Raw genomic sequence first — 19,656 nt, 5'->3', positions numbered from 1 at the left:
AGTTGGTGCTTGTTTTGTCTTGTATAATTTTTATAATTTAGACTTGTTTCTTCAGTGGTATTTATTCAATTTTTTTTGGTCAGTGGTATTTAAAAAAAGTTTCATGTGTATAGTAGGGGTACCTGACTGGCTCAGTTGGAGGAGCACGTGACTGTGATTCTTCATCTTGGGGTTGTGAGTTTGAGCCCCACGTTGGATGTAGAGATGATATACATAGATACATACATACATACATATGAGATGAAATAAACTTATTAAAAATAATAAAATATTTTTAAAAATTTATATACAATAAAATTTATTCTTTTTTGTTCTATGAGTTGTATGTATGTTTTTTTTTTAATTGGGTTATTTCTCATTGAATTTTAAGAATTCTTCTTAAAATGTTATTTAAATTTTGTTAACATATAGTTCAATATTAGTTTCTGGAGTAGAATTCAGTGATTCATCATTTAGATACAACACGCAGCGCTCATCACAAGTGCCCTCTTTAATCCCCATCACCCATCTAGCCCATCCCCCCCACCTCCTTCCATCAACTCTGTTTATTCTGTCATTAGGAGTCACTTACGGCTTATCTCCCTTTCTGCTTTTTTTCTTTTCTTCCTTTCCGTATGTTCATCTGTTTTCTTTCTTAAATTTCACATGTGAGTGAGATCATATTTGTCATTCTCTGGCTGACTTGACTTAGAATACACTCTGGCTCCATCCATGTCATTGCAAATGGCAAAATTTCATTCTTTTTGATGGGTGAGTAATATTCGTGTGTGTGTGCGTTTGTGTGTGTGTGTGTGTGGTGTGTGTGTGTGTGTACATAAACACTCCACGTCTTTATCATCAGTTGATGGACGTTTGGGCTCTCTCTTTAGTTTGGCTATTGTTGATAATACTGCTATAACACCGGGGTGCGTGTGCCCCTTCAAATCTGCATTTTTGTATCCTTTGGGTAAATACCTAGTAGTGCAATTGTTGTATCCTAGGGTAGGTCTATGTTTATCTTTTTTGAGGAACCTCCAAAATGTTCTCCAGAGCAGTTTTACCAGTTTACATTCCCACCAACAGGACAAGAGGGTTCCCTTTTCTTCACAACCTCACCAAGACCTATTGTTTCTTCTATTAATTTTAGCCATTCTTAGAACATCTGGTGGCTCAGCGGTTGAGTATCCGCCTTCAGCTCAGGGTGTGATCCCGAAGTCCTGGGATTGAGTCCCACATCGGGTTCCCTGCATGGAGCCTGCTTTTCCCTCTGCCTATGTCTCTGCCTCTCTCTCTCTCTCTCTCTCTCTCTCTCATGAATAAAAAATAAATAAAATATTTTTTTTTTATTTTTGAGTGATAAATAAAATCTTAAAACTTTTTTTAGGGATCCCTGGGTGGTGCAGCAGTTTAGCGCCTGCCTTTGGCCCTGGGCGCAATCCTGGAGACCCGGGATCGAATCCCACATCAGGCTCCCGGTGCATGGAGCCTGCTTCTCCCTCTGCCTGTGTCTCTGCCTCTCTCTCTCTCTCTCTCTGTGTGTGACTATCAAAATAAAATTAAAAAAAAAAAAAAAAAACTTTTTTAGCCATTCTGAGAGGTGTGAGGTGGTACCTCATCATGTTTTTTTTTTTTTTTTCTTTTTTTTCATCATGGTTTTGATTTGTATTTCCCTGATGATAAATGATGTTGACCATCTTTTCATGTGTCTGTTAGCCATCTGGATGTCTTCTCTGGAAAAGTGTCTATTCATGTCTCCTGCCCATTTTGTAACTGGATTCTTTGTTTTTGGGGTGTTGAGTTTGGTAAGTTCTTTATAGGTTTTGGGTACTAACCCTTTATCACATGATGTTGTTTGCAAATATCTTATCCTATTCCATAAGCTGCCTTTTGGTTTTCTAGATTCCTTCACTCTACAGAAGCTTTTTATCTTTTTTTTTTTTTTTTTAAGATTTTATTTATTTATTCATGAGAGAGGTTTCTGCCTGTGTTCTCCTCTAGGATCTTTATGGTTTCCTGTCTCACATTTAGGTCTTTCATCCATTTTGAATTTAGTTTTGAATATGGTATAAGAAAGTGGTCCAGGGGTGTCTGGGTAGCTCTGTGTCCATTAAGTGTCTAACTTTGGGTCGGGTCATGATCCTGAGGTCCTGGGATCAAGCCCTGCATCGAGCTCCAACTCAGTAGGAAACTCGCTTCTCCCTCCCCTGTTCCCGTTCCCCTTGCTTGTGCTTGCTCTGTCTCACACTCTCAAATAAATCTTAAAAAAAAAAAAAAAAAAAAAAAAAAGGTTAGTTGACTATGTAGTTGTGGGTTGTTTTTGTTTTTAAAGTTCCATGAACTTGGAGTGCCTGTCTGGCTCCATCAGTAGAGCATGCAATTCTTGATCTCAGTTGTTAGTTCAAGCCCTGCATTAGGCATAGAGATTACAGAAAAGAAAGAAAGAGAGAGAGAGAGATAGGAAGGAAAGGTAGATAGATAGATAGATAGATAGATAGATATTCATTTATTCATTCTTGGGGTACCCCAGTAGCTCAGTTAAGCATTCGACTCTTGATTTTTGACTCATGTCATGATCTCAGGGTTGTGAGATCAAGCTGACTTGGGTTCCACACTGGATTTGGAGCCTTAAGATTCCCTTTTTCCCTCTCCCTTTCCAAAAACAAAAGAAAGAAAAGTTTCATTGCCCTAAAAATTCCCTTGTAGTGCTTGATAACAAGGCAGCTCTTTTTTCTCTGTAGCCACTGATCTGTTCTCTATTCCTATAGTTCTGTCTTTCCAATGATGTTATACATTCAGCATGTGTAGCCTTTTGAGTCTGGCTTCTTTCACTTAGTTTAATTCATTTGAAATTCATCCACGTTATATGAATGGATAGCTCATTTCTTCTTATTGCTGAGCAGTAGTGTACTGTATGGATACACCAGTTTGTTCACCAGATGAAGGACATTTGGGTTGTTCCCGGTTTTGGGCAATTAAAGACTAAAGCCACTATAAACATTCACGTGTTTTTGTGTGAGCATAAGTTTTTATTTCTCTTGGGTGTGTATACCTAAGAGTGGAATTGATGAATCATATGGTAATTTTATGTTTAACATTTTGAGGAACTGCCAGACTGTCTTCCATAGCAGCCACACCGCCTTGCCACTCCACCAACACTTTTGTGTGGATTCCAGTTTCTCCACATCCTTACCAACAAGTGTTATTGTCTGTTAATTTAGCCTTAGTGGGTAATAAGTTGTATTTCACTATAGCTTTGATTTGCATTCTTAATGACTAATGATGTAGAACATCTCTTCATGTACTTGGTGGCCATTTGTATATGTTTTAAGCAAAATGCTATTCAAATAATTTGTGCATTTTTAAATTCTTTTCTTTTTCTTTTTTCTTTTTTAGATATTTATTTATTCATAACACAGAGAAGGAGAGAGAGAAGCAGAGACACAGGCAGAGGGAGAAGCAGGCTCCATGCAGGGAGCCCAATGTGGGACTCGATCCCGGATCCCCAGGATCAGGCCCTAGGCTGAAGGCGGTACTAAACTGCTGAGCCACCTGGACTTCCCTGTTTTTCTTTTTTATTGTTAGTCATAAAGAGTTCTCTATAGAGAGGCATCTAGATGGCTCAGTCGGTTAGGCATCTGCCTTCACCTTGGGTCATGATCTTGGGGTCCTGAGATATCGAGTCCCACATCAGGTTTCTTGCTCATGTGCGCGCGCATGCTCTCTCACTTTCTCTCTCTCTCTCTCTCTCTCTCAAATAAATAATCTTTAAAAAAAAGTTTTTTGTTTTTTTTTTTAAGATTTTATTTATTTATTCATGAGAGAGACACAGAGAGAGAGGCAGAGATACAGGCAAGGGAGAAGCAGGCTCCATGCAGGGATCCTAACGCGGGACTTGATCCTGGGACTCCAGGACCACGCCCCGGGCCGAAGGCAGGTGCCAAACCATTGAGCCATCCAGGGATCCTCCCAGAAAAGAGTTCTTTATAGAATCTGGATATACAGGTTGTTCATCAGATACATGATTCACAAAATTTTTAATCTATTCTGTGGATTGTCTTTTCACTCTCTGAAATGAAAAGTATTCTTTGTTTTGTTTTTAATTTTTATTTATTTATGATAGTCACACAGAGAGAGAGAGAGAGGCAGAGACTTAGGCAGAGGGAGAAGCAGGCTCCATGCACCGGGAGTCCGATGTGGGATTCGATCCCCGGTCTCCAGGATCGTGCCCTGGGCCAAAGGCAGGCGCTAAACCGCTGTGCCACCCAGGGATCCCCTGAAAAGTATTCTTTGAAGTACAAGTTTTTAATTTTTATGAAATAACAATTTATCTTTTTTTTTCTTTTTTCATGTTGCTTCTCCTAGGATAACGTTTAAGAAACCATTGCCTAATCCAAGGTCATGAAGATTTATTGCTGTTTTGTAGTTTTAGCTATTATATTTAGATCTGTGAGCCTTTTTTTTTTCTTTTAAGATTTTATTTATTCATGAGAGACACACAGAGAGAGGCAGAGACGCCGCTGTGCCACCCAGGGATCCCCCTGTGAACCATTTTTGAATCAGCTTTTGGGCATGGTGTGAGGTAGAGGTTCAGCTTCATTCTTTTGCACGTGGAGACCCACTTGTCCAGTATTGTTTGTTATAGAGATTTTTTTCAGGGGCATCTGGGTGGTTCAGTTGACTAAGCATCTGCCTTCAGCTCAGGTAGTGATCCCAGGGTTCTGGGGTTGGATTCCTTGCTAGAGGAGTCAGCTTCTCCCTCTCCCTTTATCCCTTCCCCTGCTGGTGCTCTCTCTCAAATAAATAAATAAAATCATTAAGAAAAATAAAAAGGGGATCCCTGGGTGGCGCAGTGGTTTGGCGCCTGCCTTTGGCCCAGGGCACGATCCTGGAGACCCGGGATCGAATCCCACGTCGGGCTCCCTGCATGGAGCCTGCTTCTCCCTCTGCCTGTGTCTCTGCCTCTCTCTCTCTCTCTGTCTCTCATGAATAAATAAAATCTTTAAACACACACACATACAGACACAAATCAGTTGACGATATAGGTATTTATTTCTGGATTCTTACTTCTATTTCACTGATCTATATGTCCGTCAATATAGATACCAGTACCACAGTATTTTGAGTACTATTGTTTTGTAGTAGTAGTAGTAAGTTGTGAAATTGAGACATGTGAGTTTCTTCTTTCTCACAATTCTTTTGACTAGTCTGGGTCTCTTGCATTCCCATACAAATTTTTAGGATGGATTTTCCCATTTCTACAAAAAAGGCAGCTAGTAATTTGATGGGGATTATGCCAAAAATATAGAATAAATTTGGGGGGTATTGCCACCTTAGCAGTGTTCAGTGTTCTGATCATGAGTGTGGGATGTTTTTCCATTTATTTACTTATTTTATTTTGTTCAAAAATGTTTTGTAGTCTACAGAATGTAAGTTTTACACTATTGTTAAGCTATTCCTAAATATTTTATACTTTTGGGTGGTAATATAAATGGAGGTCTTAATTTCATTTTCAAAATGTTCATTGCGGGATCCCTGGGTGGCGCAGCGGTTTGGCGCCTGCCTTTGGCCCAGGGCACGATCCTGGAGACCCGGGATCGAATCCCACATCAGGCTCCCGGTGCATGGAGCCTGCTTCTCCCTCTGCCTGTGTCTCTGCCTCTCTCTCTCTCTCTCTGTGACTATCATAAATAAATTTAAAAAATTAAAAAAAAAAAAAAAAACAAAAAAAAATGTTCATTGCTAATTTATAGAAATACAATTCATTTTTGTCTATTAATCTTATATCCTACAGCCTTGCTGATTAAATTTAATAGTTGAGTAATTTTTCTGTAGATTCCATAGTATTTTCTATATACTCGATCATGTTATCTACTTCTTCCTTTCTAATCTGTCAGTCTCATTCATTTTTCTTTCCTTAATTGTGGTGGCTAGAACCCCTAGTATAATGTCATATAGAAGTGGTGAGAGCAGACGTCCTTGTCTTATCCCCAATCTTAGGAGGAAAGCTTTCAGTCTTTCACCATTAAGTATGATATCAGCTGTAGACTTTTCATAGATGCCCTTCATCAGGTTGATGAAATTTCCCTCTGTTCTCGGTTTGTTAGGTGTTATTATCATCAAGAGGGCTGGATTTTGTCACGTTTTTTCCCCTCTGTCTGTTGAGATGATCATGTGTTTATGGTCCCTGTATTCATTTAATACGGCAATACTACATTGACTGATTTTTCAGATACTAAACCAACCTTGCATTTCTGGTTGTAAATCAATCCCACTTAGTCATGGTGTATAATCTTTTATGTATGTTGCTGGTTAGGTTTGTTAGCATTTTGTTGAGATAATATACTATTTAAAAGAGAAAAAAAGAATATTAAATTGTATAGTATAATTGCACAGAATACAGGTGTATTTTTTTTTAAAGGAAAATATTTCCACGTTTGATTATCTTTGAGTAGTGGGATAATGAGTGACTAGTTTTTCTTTCTTTCTTTTTTTTTTTTGTGACTAGTTTTTCTTTGTTATCATTCTCTGTTTGATAATCTATGAAGGACCTTGATAATCCAGAGGAAAAGTTAACCTCTGTGATTGTACAGATGGAAATACTGGTCCCACCAGGGTGTGGGGGGATGGGCACCTTCACACAAGGTTGATGGGAGTTGAAATGGTAAAGCTTTTCTTGAGGGCATTTTGGCACAATGTGTCAGGATCCAGAAATTCTGTATTTAGAAATTTGCCATAAAGAATTATTGGACACCTATGCCAAGATACTTGTTTGCATTGTTGAACAGATTAAATATCCATCAGTAGATTACAGAGCAGAGTTAATGACTTTTATATATATATATATAATATACATAAATATTTATATAATATATAATTTATTCATAGTATTTTATATATTTATAATTTATTATAATTTATATATTTATATAAAACATGATTTAATTATATGTGTTTAGATATGTGCACTTTTAAAAATCACAAAGGATTTTTGTTTGTTTGTTTTTTTTTTTTTTTTTAAAGATTTTACTTATTTATTCATGAGATACACACAGAGAGAGGGAGGCAGAAACACAGGCAGAGGGAAAAGCAGGCTCCATGCAGGGAGCCCAATGTGAGACTCGATCCCGGGTCTCCAGGATCATGCCCTCTGCTGAAAGCAGCGCTAAACCGCTAAGCCACCCGGGCTGCCCCAAATCAGGAAGGATGTGTATCACACTGGAAAGATTTGTGGTAGTCTCCTGGTGGTAGGGTTCCTTAGGTAAGCTTTCACTTTAACTTTTCTGTGTTCCACTTTGCTCATTTAGAAAATACCTTTGTTTCAGGGCTGGGAACTGACAGAACACACTTCCTCTGGGGAGATGGTGGGAGAGTGTTATACTGCCCAGGAGTGGTGATTTGGAGGGACAGGTGACAGTATTAGCTAATATTTGTCCTCTGGTTGCCTCATCCTGGCCCACAAGGGTTGGTATCTATGTGAGTAGCAAAGACTTCCTGCCCCCATGCTTCAATTTCAGGCCCCAGATTTCCCATGCCTCCTACATGTTAACACAGGCCTTCTCCCTGACATCTGTCTGGGAACAGCAGATAGAACCCACTGCCCATTGTGGGTAAGAAGAGAATTGCGAGAATGTGACCGGGGCACTGAAACATCTGATATTTGTTGGACCTTATTTTTAGGAAGCACAGATATAGTCTTTCCTTTAACTTAAACAAAAAATGTTGTGAAACAATTCCTGCCTGCCTTGCGAGGTTCAGAGGTCTTTCCCAACTAACCTCCTGGAGCAGATTTCATTTTCATACCTAGGTGCCAGCATTAGCATTGCTGTCTGAGTTGACTCCTCCCGGTAGATGTTTTCATTCAGGTGAGCCCACTACTGACCTTTGCCAGATATCTACCAGCCTTCCTGTTCCTCAGGGCTCCATTTCATTTGTCTTCTCTTCTAGGTACTGCTTCTCTGAGATGGCCCCAGTGTGTGCAGTGGTTGGAGGGATCCTGGCCCAGGAAATTGTGAAGGTAAAGAATCCCTTTGAAGCAGATCGTTGATCCACCATGGTCTTGTCGGTGTGCCAACCAGAGAGAACCCCTGGCTAACCTTAGAGAGCTGCCTGGTTTCTCGGACTCTATTCATCTTTGTTTTGTGACTTGCCCTTTTCCTTTCTTCACCCTCCTACCTCATCCTATTCTCTCCAGCCTGTTCAGATGAGCATACAGCAAATGATCTTTGAGTGTCTACTCTGTGCTAAGCCTAGAACTGGGCATAGTGTCCTTCAGGTACTGTCTGCAGACTGTCCCCTAACTATACTGCTGAGTTATGTGGTGCTTATGATATTTGCCATGTATCTTGCTCTATGAAATGATACTCTGATGATCTCCATTTAAAGGGAGGGCACTGAAGCCCAGATATGGGGCTCCAAAACCTGTGCTCTTCTGCTTCATGTGGTTTTTCTCTGTCCATGACATGGCATTAGAGCTTCCTCTTGTTATGCACACACCATGGGTATTTATTCAGAAGGGGGCATTCATTCCATACCAGTGGAGCATGTGTACTAACCCAGGAGCCTCACAAGGCTCTATAGAGGGTGACCTGTGATCACATTAGGTTTGGTGTCATTGTCCCTCTCAGAAGCGAAATATTTCACCTGGGGTTACGTAACCAATAACTAGCACAGCCCACCTTTTCTCTTCTGGAACATTCTGGTTGTCAAAACTACAGCATATCCCAGAATACTTTCTTTGGGGCTTTGACATTTGCCCCACAACAATCTTCCTTTTGTAGGTTCTTGACTGCTTCAGTAACTTTGTAGTGATGCTTTGTCCTTTTTCATGGAGCAGAGTCATGCCTAGTTAAATTATTTTCTGTGCTCATTTACATGTTGTGTTTGAGCTTAGGAGGACCATTTGGAGATTTAGTTCTTTTTTTTTTTTTTTTTTTTTTTTTAATTTTTATTTATTTATGATAGTCACAGAGAGAGAGAGAGAGGCAGAGACACAGGCAGAGGGAGAAGCAGGCTCCATGCACCGGGAGCCCGATGTGGGATTCGATCCTGGGTCTCCAGGATCGCGCCCTGGGCCAAAGGCAGGCGCCAAACCGCTGCGCCACCCAGGGTTCCCTGGAGATTTAGTTCTTACTATTTTGTCTTTAAGTCCGTAAATTTGCTCTGGAGACATTTGACTCAATTTTTTTTTTTTTTTTTTCATTTGACTCAATTTGACAGTCCTACCATCTTTAAGGCTTTTTTTTTTTTTTTTTTTTTTTTTTTTCTCCTCTCTTCTTTCCTGGCGAGCCCCAGAGAGATAAGGAGAAGAAGAGAGGGATGTGATGGCCACACCTGTTTGGGTGTTCATGCCTTCTGCTTAATTCAGACTGCTATGAAAATTGTAGCTTGCTTTTTTTTTTTTTTTTTAAGATTTTATTTATTCATAGAGAGAGAGAGAGGCAGAGACACAGGCAGAGGGAGAAGCAGGCTCCATGTAGGGAGCCCGACGCGGGACTTGATCCCGGGCCTCCAGGATCACACCCCAGGCTGCAGGCGGCTCTAAACCGCTGGGCCAGAGGGGCTGCCCGAAAATTGTAGCTTATATGCCCAATATAAGCTGCCCAGAATTGTGGGCAGCCTCAATTGTGGCTGCCCAGAAGACTGTTGAGAAGTATTCTGAAGCCACCTATGGACAAACTCAGGAAGAAGGAGCACAATAATCGGAGAATCCTAAGGGAACACACTCATTTTTGTAGCCTATAGTGACAACAACAGTAACAATATTTATTGAAATGCCCGCCCTGTACCATGCAGAGACCATACTCTTCACATGGATGCACTCATCCTCAAAACAGCCCTATGAAGTAGGACTATTGTGACCACCCCTGATACATAGAGGAGGAGCTGAGGTGCAAAGAAGTGGTAGAGCCAGGATTAGAACCCAGGACTGGTCTCTGAGCCTGTGCCCTTCACCACACAGCCCTCATGCTTCACGTGCTATCTGCATGGAACCGGGGGCACTGTCTTTGTGGTTTCAGCCTCACTTTGTACATCTCACCAAGAAACTGCTCGCTAGGTTTTTCATGTGGGGTGGAGATTAGGGGTCAGGGTGGCTGTCCTTGACCCCATTGTTTGCAGTGGCTTCCCCACATCCCAGTCCTAACCTCTAATGCAGCCCCCTCCTTCCTGCCTGCTGGGGACAGCTGTTGCTCGCATCTTGTTTCTGTTTATCCCAGACAGCCAGAGTACTCTGCATTCTTGGTTGCTGGGTGTGTTTGGAATCTCCCCCTACCCCCATCTTGCTTGGAAAGCACTTTACCTTTAGCCCTGTGTTCACCCCATGGCCTGCCTGGTGTCTTGTCCCCGCCACCCACCCCCCTTACTTAATACCATTCAACCTTCAGCCAGCTGGCATCAGGGTCCCACAATCTGAAGGCTGCAGGACCCCCCCTTCTCTCCTGAGGACCATCTAACCATCCATAACAAGTAAACATTAGGAGTTGGAGGGCAAATGTAAGTCTGTTCCCTGGAATCCTCATTGTTCCTTCCTTCCTTCCATCATTTCAAATACCACATATTCTGTCAATGTCCCCTCTTCTGTCATGCTTCCTTAGGTGTCAGTCCTCTGTCTTTTGCCTCCCACTGTCCCCTCTAGGCCTGTCTGCAGTACTAGTGGTGATGGTGTCAGTGGCAGCCATACTGGATTCTATTGTGTCATCTCCTGTAATTGAGTTCTGGGGTATAGGAGTTCTAATGTAGGGTTGTGGGCCCTTCTTCCTGGCTGAGTGCTTGGGGTCCTCAGAGGGATCCTAGGGATCTCTGGCTCCATTACTCATGGCAGCTTCCACTTTTTGATAATTTGGTATGTGCCAGATGTATTACAAGCTTGATTGCATCTCATGTTCACTGAAAACTGTAGCAGGCACGTGCTATTGATTTGCCATTTTGTATGTAAGCCCAGAGGAGCATGCCATTCCTCAAAATCCTTAGTACCTACCATGACCTGGCACAGAGTAGATGCTCTATAAGTTTTCCATGGACAGATGGCTGAATAACCACTTGAAGTAGGTATAATCATCCCCATTTTACAGATGAAGAAACAGGTTGAGATTGGCGCTTAATTCAAAAAGAAGTAGTTCAGGCCTCGTAAAATGCCCTATGAATGACAGGAGTGGTGCTCCTGGGAACCTTTAAACCCTGCCCAATGGCTTGCTTGGACAGTGTCCTCATATTTAAATGGTAACCCTTTTTGAGGTAAGAACCTCTTAGAAAACTCACTGACACCTATGAATCCTTTCTCCAGTGCACATGTGTACACATGATTCAGCATGTAATTTCAGGAGGTCTAGTCTTACCTTTAAAAGTGCTTCTGTTAACCCCACAAGATAATTACCATTTCCATGGCTAAATAGCACTCCCCGGCTCTCTGGATCCCAGCCCTAACCTGTCATGCAGAAGAAGGCAGGCAGCATGTCTCCTCATAGAAGAGCCACTTCTGCGTCAGTGTATGTCCCGCAGGTGATGAGGGCCGCCACCTTTCTCCGTCCAGTAGTACTAAATAATTATTACTGCTGTTTGCCAGCAGTGCTTCTCCATGTGGAGCGTTTCACATGGTTGAAGAACATCCTCGCCTCTCTTTTTTTTTTTTTTTTTTTTAATTTTATTTATTTACTTATTCATGAGAGAGACACAGAGAGAGAGAGAGAGAGGCAGAGACACAGACGGAGAAGCAGGCTCATACAGGGAGCTCGACATGGGACTTGATCCCGGGTCTCCAGGATCACGCCCGGGGCCGAAGGTGGTGCTAAACCGCTGAGCCACCCCGGGCTACCCACATCACCTCTTTTAAAGCCTAGGATAACACATGTGCTACTTTCATTTATGTGGGGAAGTGGAGTTCAGAGAGGCTAAGTGACCTGTCCAGAGACACAGAGGTGATCAGGGACAGCTCAGAGAGACATGGCAGTCACAGTTGTGTCTCAAACTAGCCGCTTAACTCCTGAGGAGCAAATTTAACCTCTTTTGAGAAGCGCTGCTAAGTTTTAGAAGATCTGGGTTTTTTCTTTTTTTTTTTTCTCTCCATATTAGCCCTTTGAAAGCGTCTGAGCTGAACCCTCATCTTGTTTTTCTTCCCAGGCCCTGTCTCAAAGGGACCCTCCTCACAACAACTTCTTCTTTTTTGATGGCATGAAGGGGAATGGGATTGTGGAATGCCTCGGCCCCAAGTGAACCTAAGACTTGGCAGCCCTGGAGATGCTGACCTGCAGCCTGCCCACATGTGTGCCCTGTCCCCTTCCCCCACGAAGGCAACTCCAGACAGGGGAAAAGTGAAGCCATTGGACCAAGTACAAACCATTTTCTGCGAGCACTGAGCTTGTACAGATGTTTGACTTCCATGCACCAACAGCTGCTCAGCAAAGGGTGTAGGGACTGGCTGTCTGTTGCAGCACTGTGGAGGGCTGTTTGCCAGCCATCACCTGAATGCCCCCACTGATGCATCCCTCTGTCCTGGTGCTGCCACGGCATCACCAGCCCTCTGGGGCCCTGCAGAAGACACCTGCCAGGAACCAGCACGCCTCGTTATGTAGGATCCTCTTGCCACCTTCTTGGAGTTACTCCCTGCCCGCTGTCATACAGAGAAAAGCAGGACTCCAGGTGGAGAATAAGGCTGGGCCTGATGAAACACTAGTGGAGCAACAGTTCCAAATGCAGACAGGTGCCCTAGAGGGGAAAAGACGTGGCAGGCGGGATGTATTTCCTCCAGAGTTTGAGACCCTGAAAAACAACAGGTGGCATCTGGTGTGCTGTTCTTGAGTTTTAGTTCAGGATTAGTTGGGTTTCAGCCTGGATTTTGGAAGAGAGGAAATGTTACCAAAGTTCCCTTGGGCTTTAGGGCGAGACCTTGCTAAGTGAACGTGAGTGGGAAAACTTGTTTTAAAAAGGCAGATTCCAGGGTCCCACCCTCTGAGGATTCTGATGTATTGGGGCCCAAGCTGGGACATAGGAGCCTGTCTTCTCAGGGCCCCCCCACACCTGATGCGGCTCAGGCCGTCCTGGAAGTTGCTTTAAAGGGCTGTGCCATTCCTTCTTTACCCGCCTTCCCCGACCCCCAAATTGAATTGCAGCTGTTTGTGTTGTTTTATATTTTCTATATTTCCTTGGTTCTTGAAAAAGGAATGATAGAAATAAAGTTATTTGCTTTAGGATTTACCTGTTGTTTTTCCACATTACAAACCCCGTCCTCTAACAGGGAGTGATCCTCCCAATGGTCTTTTTTAACCTAAAGAAATATCACTGGATGCTTCAGTATGACTCAGAGATTCCTCCCCTCTTTCACCATTTCTGCCATTGTTTTTCTGGGTAATGCAACAAGAGTTAGAGTGCTCAAATTGTAGAGCACATAAAAGCTTCTGGTTCCAAATGTTCGTTGACCAATTCAATAGTGGCTATTCTCAGTGACAAGAACTATATATATATGTATATATATATATATATATTTTTTAATTTATTCATGAGAGACACAGAGAGGCAGAGACACAGGCAGAGAGAGAAGCAGGCTCCATGCAAGGAGCCTGATGTGGGACTCGATCCTGGGACCCCACGATCATGTCCTGGGTGAAAGGCAGATACTCCACTGCTGAGCCACCCAGGCGTCCCAACAAAAACTATATTAACGAGAAATAAAAGACGGGATGCTGATGCTACCTTAAAGTTAAGTGCCACTTAAGTAATATGCCTCAAGTCCCACAGCCGGTGGGATCAAAGCTTTCGTTAGCTCGGGATACCAGGTTTATCTTGACTCGATAGTCTGAGCTTGCTCCAGTTTTCATCACCCTCCTTGGATTTTGCCTTGTTGTAAAAGTGTGTGAGGTGTGAGTCTGGCCAGTTTGAACAAATTCACCCCTTTCCTATTTCAGCCCTGCTGTGTTGAGAAAAGAAAACAATTGGTCTCCCCTGGGAGGAGGTACTCCATTCCCTGACCCTCCTGATCAGCTCTCCTCCCTAGCTAGGACTGCATTTCTGGAGGGGCCCCTTTCTGGACCCCATCAGTGTCAAGTCAGGGGCACCAAGGTCAGTGTTTTTTGTCAATGGATGAATCTCACCCTTTGAAATTTTAGGCCAATGACACCCTTTTACTTTGCAGTGTGGGGCCTTCGTCACAAGGGGGAGTAGGTGGGTCTGGATGGATAAAAACAAGATTGTCATCCTAGAATCTTCCCTGAAGCTCTTCAAACTTTTCCACCCCTGTACCACTAAATGGCAGAAATTGAGTCATCCAGAAAGGACCCTTCGGGAATCTGGGGGTGGTGCTGGAAGCTGCCAGCCCCAGGCAAGCAATGTCTCTATTCTCATTTCTTCAAATTTCATGTTCTCCCACATTACATGTTAGCATTATCATAAAACTGGTTTTCCTCAAGTCTCCAGAGGAGCACAGTGATCATCCTGTGGTTTCTAATACCTCCAGGAGATAATGTAGCTACTTGGGAAAGAGATCTAATCTGTGAAGGTAACAAATACTTTTGGGATGCTAGAGTTACTAAATGAAAGGAAGTGGGCTGTCTTTGGGGCTGCCAGGTTTCTTCCACTCCATACCCCACTTCTGTTGTCTGTGGTATGTGTAGTAGCCAAACTGTTAAGTTGAAGCCTCAGAACATTCTAGTGGAACAGGTGCTACCAAAAAAAAAAAAAAAAAAAGCAAAGGTAAAAAATGACAATAAAAAGCTCTCAGTCCCATCGGAAACCTTTATTCTGTGGTTTCCCTTTACAGCAGAGACCCTTTTTTATCAGTTTCTTGCATATTTTTTGGTAAATACAAATGTTTATCTATTGAGGTATGTCCTATTTGCCCTTTGCAGATGAGAAAATGGAGGCTTAGGTTGGAGTTGGCAAGTCAAAAGTGTTTAATAGCCAACATGCTCACACTACCTGCGTAGTACCTTGAAAAATACTTGCACATTAACTAAATTGTTTGAATCCTCACAGCTCCCCCATGGGGATCGATGCTGTTGTCATGTTCATACTGTAAATGAAGGTACAGTCTGACCTAACAAGTATGGGCAAAATGGGGGCTGATGGGAAGGCTTTTACACAAGGTGCTTAGAGGACATTTATTTAGTGGTACCACTACTTGTTAGTGACTGGGGCTTTGCCTCCACAAGGTCCTGAGACCCAGTCGCCACTGAAAACAATCTGGCAGCCCCAGGTGTTCAGGGAGGGCCTTCAGCTGGATCCAGAAGGGCAGGCAGATTTTGATTTTAAGCTTGTAGTAACATAATTGAAGCAATATACATATACATGGGTGAAAAGATTCCTCCCTACTGCCTCATAGGCCTGGCAGCTCAAGGTTGGCCATATAGCAGGAGCAGCTGACTTCACAGATAAATTCAGGATTTTGGAGAGAAATGTGAGATGCTTTTTGGATATATTAGCAGTATCCACTTTCATATATACCTCCCAGAGGTCACTCTTGGCAGCCTTTGACAGTGAATCTTTCCAGACTGTCAGATTTAGACCCAGACTCTACTACTTAGCTCTGTGACCTTGGGCAAGTGACCTTTTGTGCCTCCGTTGCCCCATGTGTAAAATGGGGTAATAGTACATTCCTCTGATCATGTGGGAATTGAATGAATGAATACATTCTTTTGAGTAGAAGTTGCTCCCTGTTAGCTGCTATTATGTGTAACTTTTTCTGCAACATGCTTTTTTTCCCCACAATGTCTTAGAGATCCTTGTCAGTGCATTGTGCATTGAATTCCAAAACCACAGATGAACCATAAGCTATTTAATCAGTCTGCTGTTGAGTGACATGGAGCTGGTTTCCTTTGCACATGCTTGAGAAAGACTCCTCAAAGCCCGATGCCACGGTTATAGAGTATATAAATGCATTTGAGATGTTGATTCCTTCCAAAAGACTAGCGTGGTAGCATTTTTACAATGTCATTTGTTGTTTGGATAGATAATAGGTGTGTGTAGTGCAGAACTGAAAGGTTTACAAAGACACACAGTCATAGTTTTTAAGGAAGGAAAAAACAACATAAACAATGAAAAATAAATCTTGCTTCAGGAAGCAACCATTGCAGGGTGGGTGAGGAGTGCTGGTTCAAGTTGGGGATTAGCTTGCTAGAGGGGGGCATAGTGTGCCAGTGGCAGAGATTCAGCTCTGGACCTCATTTGCCAAGTGCTCTGAGCCTCTGCCAAGTCATGGGACCACCCAGCACCTTGGTTCTAAGAGAGAAGGCCACAGGGATAACTTTAGATGTTTCCTTTCCTCCTGGAACTACTGATCCTTCTCATGTTTTATTAGGAGCCCTTTGGACTTTGCTAATAAGATATGGCCATTCTGACTTTGTACCTGGGTCTCTGACACTTTGCATATGACCTGGATAGTGGGGTGTAGGATTCCCCAGTTTGAATCCTAAAAAAATAATAGGTTTAGGTCTATTAAAAAGAAAATACAGAAGTTCTGTTTCTGGTGTGGTGGAGTAAACTTCTACCAGACAACCGCCCCACCCCCACAAGTAAACTATATATTCTAGACGAAATACTGAAAATAAAAGCTACTGGGAGGCTTTGGAGAGTTGATCAAAAGCAGGTGGATTTGGTATAGGGAGTGAGTTGAAAGTTGCAGGAAAAGCCCACCTCAGTATGAGTTTTCTGGTATGTGTTCGTTTTTCTGCAGTATTAGCTGGAGAGCAGGCTGCAGCCACTGACACTGCACCAGGCAGCTAAACCCAACTGTCTTACTGGCCTGAAGAATAGTTTAGTATAAAATAAATATTAAATATAATATTAAATTAATAATACATTAATAATTAATTAATTAATTAATAATATTAAATATTTATAGGGAGAGTAACCACAATGATCTGAAAGGAGAGTGCTAGGGAAGTTCCTTCCCCCAAGTTACATCTATAAATTCAGCCCAAGTCTCTTGCTGACCAGGACGCTATGGATGTGTGGGGCCAACTCAAAGCAGGACTGAAGAGATCTGGATTTACAGTTACCCACTGCAGCTGGTCGGGTCTAGCAAATACAAATATCGCCACAATAAGACCTTTTCACATCCTTTGGAGGAATATAACAGGATCCAGAATGTTCTACAATGTTAACAGAATATCCAGACACATTTCAAAATTACCTAATTAGTATACATAGAATTAGGGAAATGTGACTCATTCTCAAGGGAAAAGATAAGATGACCAAGAGAACCCAAATGTTAGGGGGTGCCTCGTTGGCTCAGTGGGTAGAGCATGCAACTCTTGCAAGGTCGTGAGTTCAAACCCCGTGTTGGGTGTGGAGCCTACATTATTTTTTTTTTAATTTTTATTTATTTATGATAGTCACAGAGAGAGAGAGAGAGAGACAGAGACACAGGCAGAGGGAGAAGCAGGCTCCATGCACCGGGAGCCTGACGTGGGATTCGATCCAGGGTCTCCCGGATCGCGCCCTGGGCCAAAGGCAGGCGCCAAACCGCTGCGCCACCCCGGGATCCCTGGAGCCTACATTAAAAAAAAAAAAAAAAAAAAGTGTTGGAATTAGACAAGGATTTTAAGCAACTATTTATTATAACTATGCTACAACAGGTAAAAGGAAATTACCTGTGTAATGCTGAAAAATGAGAAATCTTGGCAGAGAAATAGAAAATATTAAAGAACAAAATGGATATTCTAACCCAGAAAATACAGTACCCGCAATTTTAGTGGTAAACCTAATAGCAGAATGGGGATGAGAGACTTCATGCACTGGAAATACATTGGTAGGAATTATCCAGTCTAAAAAGAGGCACAGATTTTTTTAAAGTCTTGAAAGCAGCCTGATAAAAACAACACATTACAAGCAGGGGGACTGTGATTCAGGTGTTCCTGGAGTTCTCCAGTAAAGATGGCGATCAGAGACGGATCAAGAGGCTGAAGAGAAACCGTCAACCCCAGAATTCTATAACCAGTTAAAACAAGTATTTTCGGATAAAAGAAGCCTAAGAGATCTTGTCACTGGCAGAAATACACTATACAAAATGCTAATGGAAGTTCTTCAACCTTGGGGGATGTTATCCCAGGAGAAACTTGGAACTTCAGGCTGCATCGAAGAGTACTTTCTATAAATGGTAACCCGGTGGTGAAAGATTGCTAAGGACTCTCTAGCCTCTTAGATTTCTTTGCAATCTATATGATTTTGAAAGCAAAAGTTATGCCACTACCTTGTGGGATTTGTGATGTGTGGAGATGTAAGCCGTGTCACCACGATGGCGCCAAATGGTGGGAAGGGTCTGAAGGACCTGTGGCCTATGCAGTGGCCGATTCTACAATGTAAGTGAAGTGGTACAATACGGACCCCAAATAGACCGAGGAGAGGTAGGTACTACTAAAAGCTGAACTGCTGAGAGCAAAATCTCGGAGGAAGTATTCAAATAATCCACGAGAAGACAGGAAAGAGGGAACCAGAACACAAAGAGAAAACAATAAAATTGATAGGCCTCATTCAGCCATGTCAATAGTTCCACTAACTGTTACTGACAAGGGAAAGCAGTTGGTTGTGGCAGTACGAAGCATCCTCTGCAGGGGAGCCAAGCTGCCAGAGAGCTGGGTGTGAACCCCCCACCCCCCACCCCATCCCGCCAGGGGCCTTGGGCTCTGTGCACAAGCATTTAAGCATGGCGGAAAATATGGAGAATAATAGAACAAACACCCAGGTACCCACCATCATTTTGCCACCTGCTTTTTTCTAATTTTTGCTCACCATTATTTGTTGCTTGTTCATAGAGTTCTAGTTCATTCCAGCTAACGTGCTGTTATTCTGTTGCATGCCTAAAGCAGACTTGGACATTTGTGCACATGCACTTCTAAGGGAGGACACCCAGGAAGGCAATTGCTGGTATAGATAATTGCATCCTTTGCTTGACAAGCTTTTGCCAAATTCCTTTCCAAAGTGATTGTTCCCATTTACCTTACCCTGATCTTTTAGAAGGGCCATTTCCCCGCTACCAGTGAGGACTACCAGAAGGGACAGACCTGGGATCTGAACCTGTGTCTGTGCCAGTCATGTAGGAGAGGGCATAAGGAAAGCATTTGGCCGGTTGCCTTGTTTTCAGGAGGATAACGGTAGGAGCTCCCCCCCAACCCTTTTTTTTTAAGATTTTATTTATTTATTCATGAGAGACACGCAGAGAGAGACACAGGCAGAGACACAGGCAGAGGGAGAAGCAGGCTCCATGCAAGGAGCCTGATGTGGGACTCGATCCTGGGTCTCCAGGATCACACCCTGGGCTGCAGGCGGCGCTAAACCGCTGTGCCACCGGGGCTGCCCCAGGAGCTCCCCTTATATTAATCACAGGCTTCTTATGCCAGGCAGCGTGTTAGGCCTTAGGGCAGCTGCATAGGTGAAGCTTCACCTTGATCTTAGCTTGAGGTCTTCTCCCAGATATCACCTGCCTCCATGAGGGCAGGCACAAGATCAGTCTCATTACTGACCTGTTCCCCAGGACTCCTCATGGCGGTGCTTCTGAATAAGTTATAGGCCGTTCATTCGTCCAGTAAATATTGAGCTTCCAGGACACACTTTATCCAGTGAAGATAAAGCACCGAGAAAAAACCCTCTGCCCTTGGGGCTCTTGGATGACTCAGCTTCAGAATCTTGGGCTTGTGAGTTCCAGCCCCACACTGGGTGTGGAGATTACTTAAAACCCGGCCCTCATGGGGCTTT

General features: G+C 42.9%; 1 protein-coding gene across 3 annotated transcripts in view; it reads left to right on the top strand.

The window, feature by feature from the left end:
• Positions 1–13,163, top strand: part of SAE1 (SUMO1 activating enzyme subunit 1) — an 82,746-nt gene extending 69,583 nt beyond the window's left edge. For all 3 annotated transcript variants that reach the window (XM_072773861.1, XM_072773863.1, XM_072773860.1), the window contains exons 8-9: positions 7,924–7,993; positions 12,094–13,163. In XM_072773861.1, the coding sequence (XP_072629962.1) occupies positions 7,924–7,993; positions 12,094–12,186 (163 nt within the window). In that variant the 3' untranslated portion in view covers positions 12,187–13,163. The remainder of the gene's footprint in view (positions 1–7,923; positions 7,994–12,093) is intronic.
• The last annotated feature ends 6,493 nt before the right edge of the window (positions 13,164–19,656 follow it).

The sequence above is a fragment of the Canis lupus genome, chromosome 1 (genome assembly GCF_048164855.1).
Source record: "Canis lupus baileyi chromosome 1, mCanLup2.hap1, whole genome shotgun sequence".
Taxonomy (NCBI): Eukaryota; Metazoa; Chordata; class Mammalia; order Carnivora; family Canidae; genus Canis; species Canis lupus.
The sequence above is the reverse complement of the archived record's forward strand: the minus strand, read 5'-3'. Positions and strand labels throughout refer to the sequence as shown.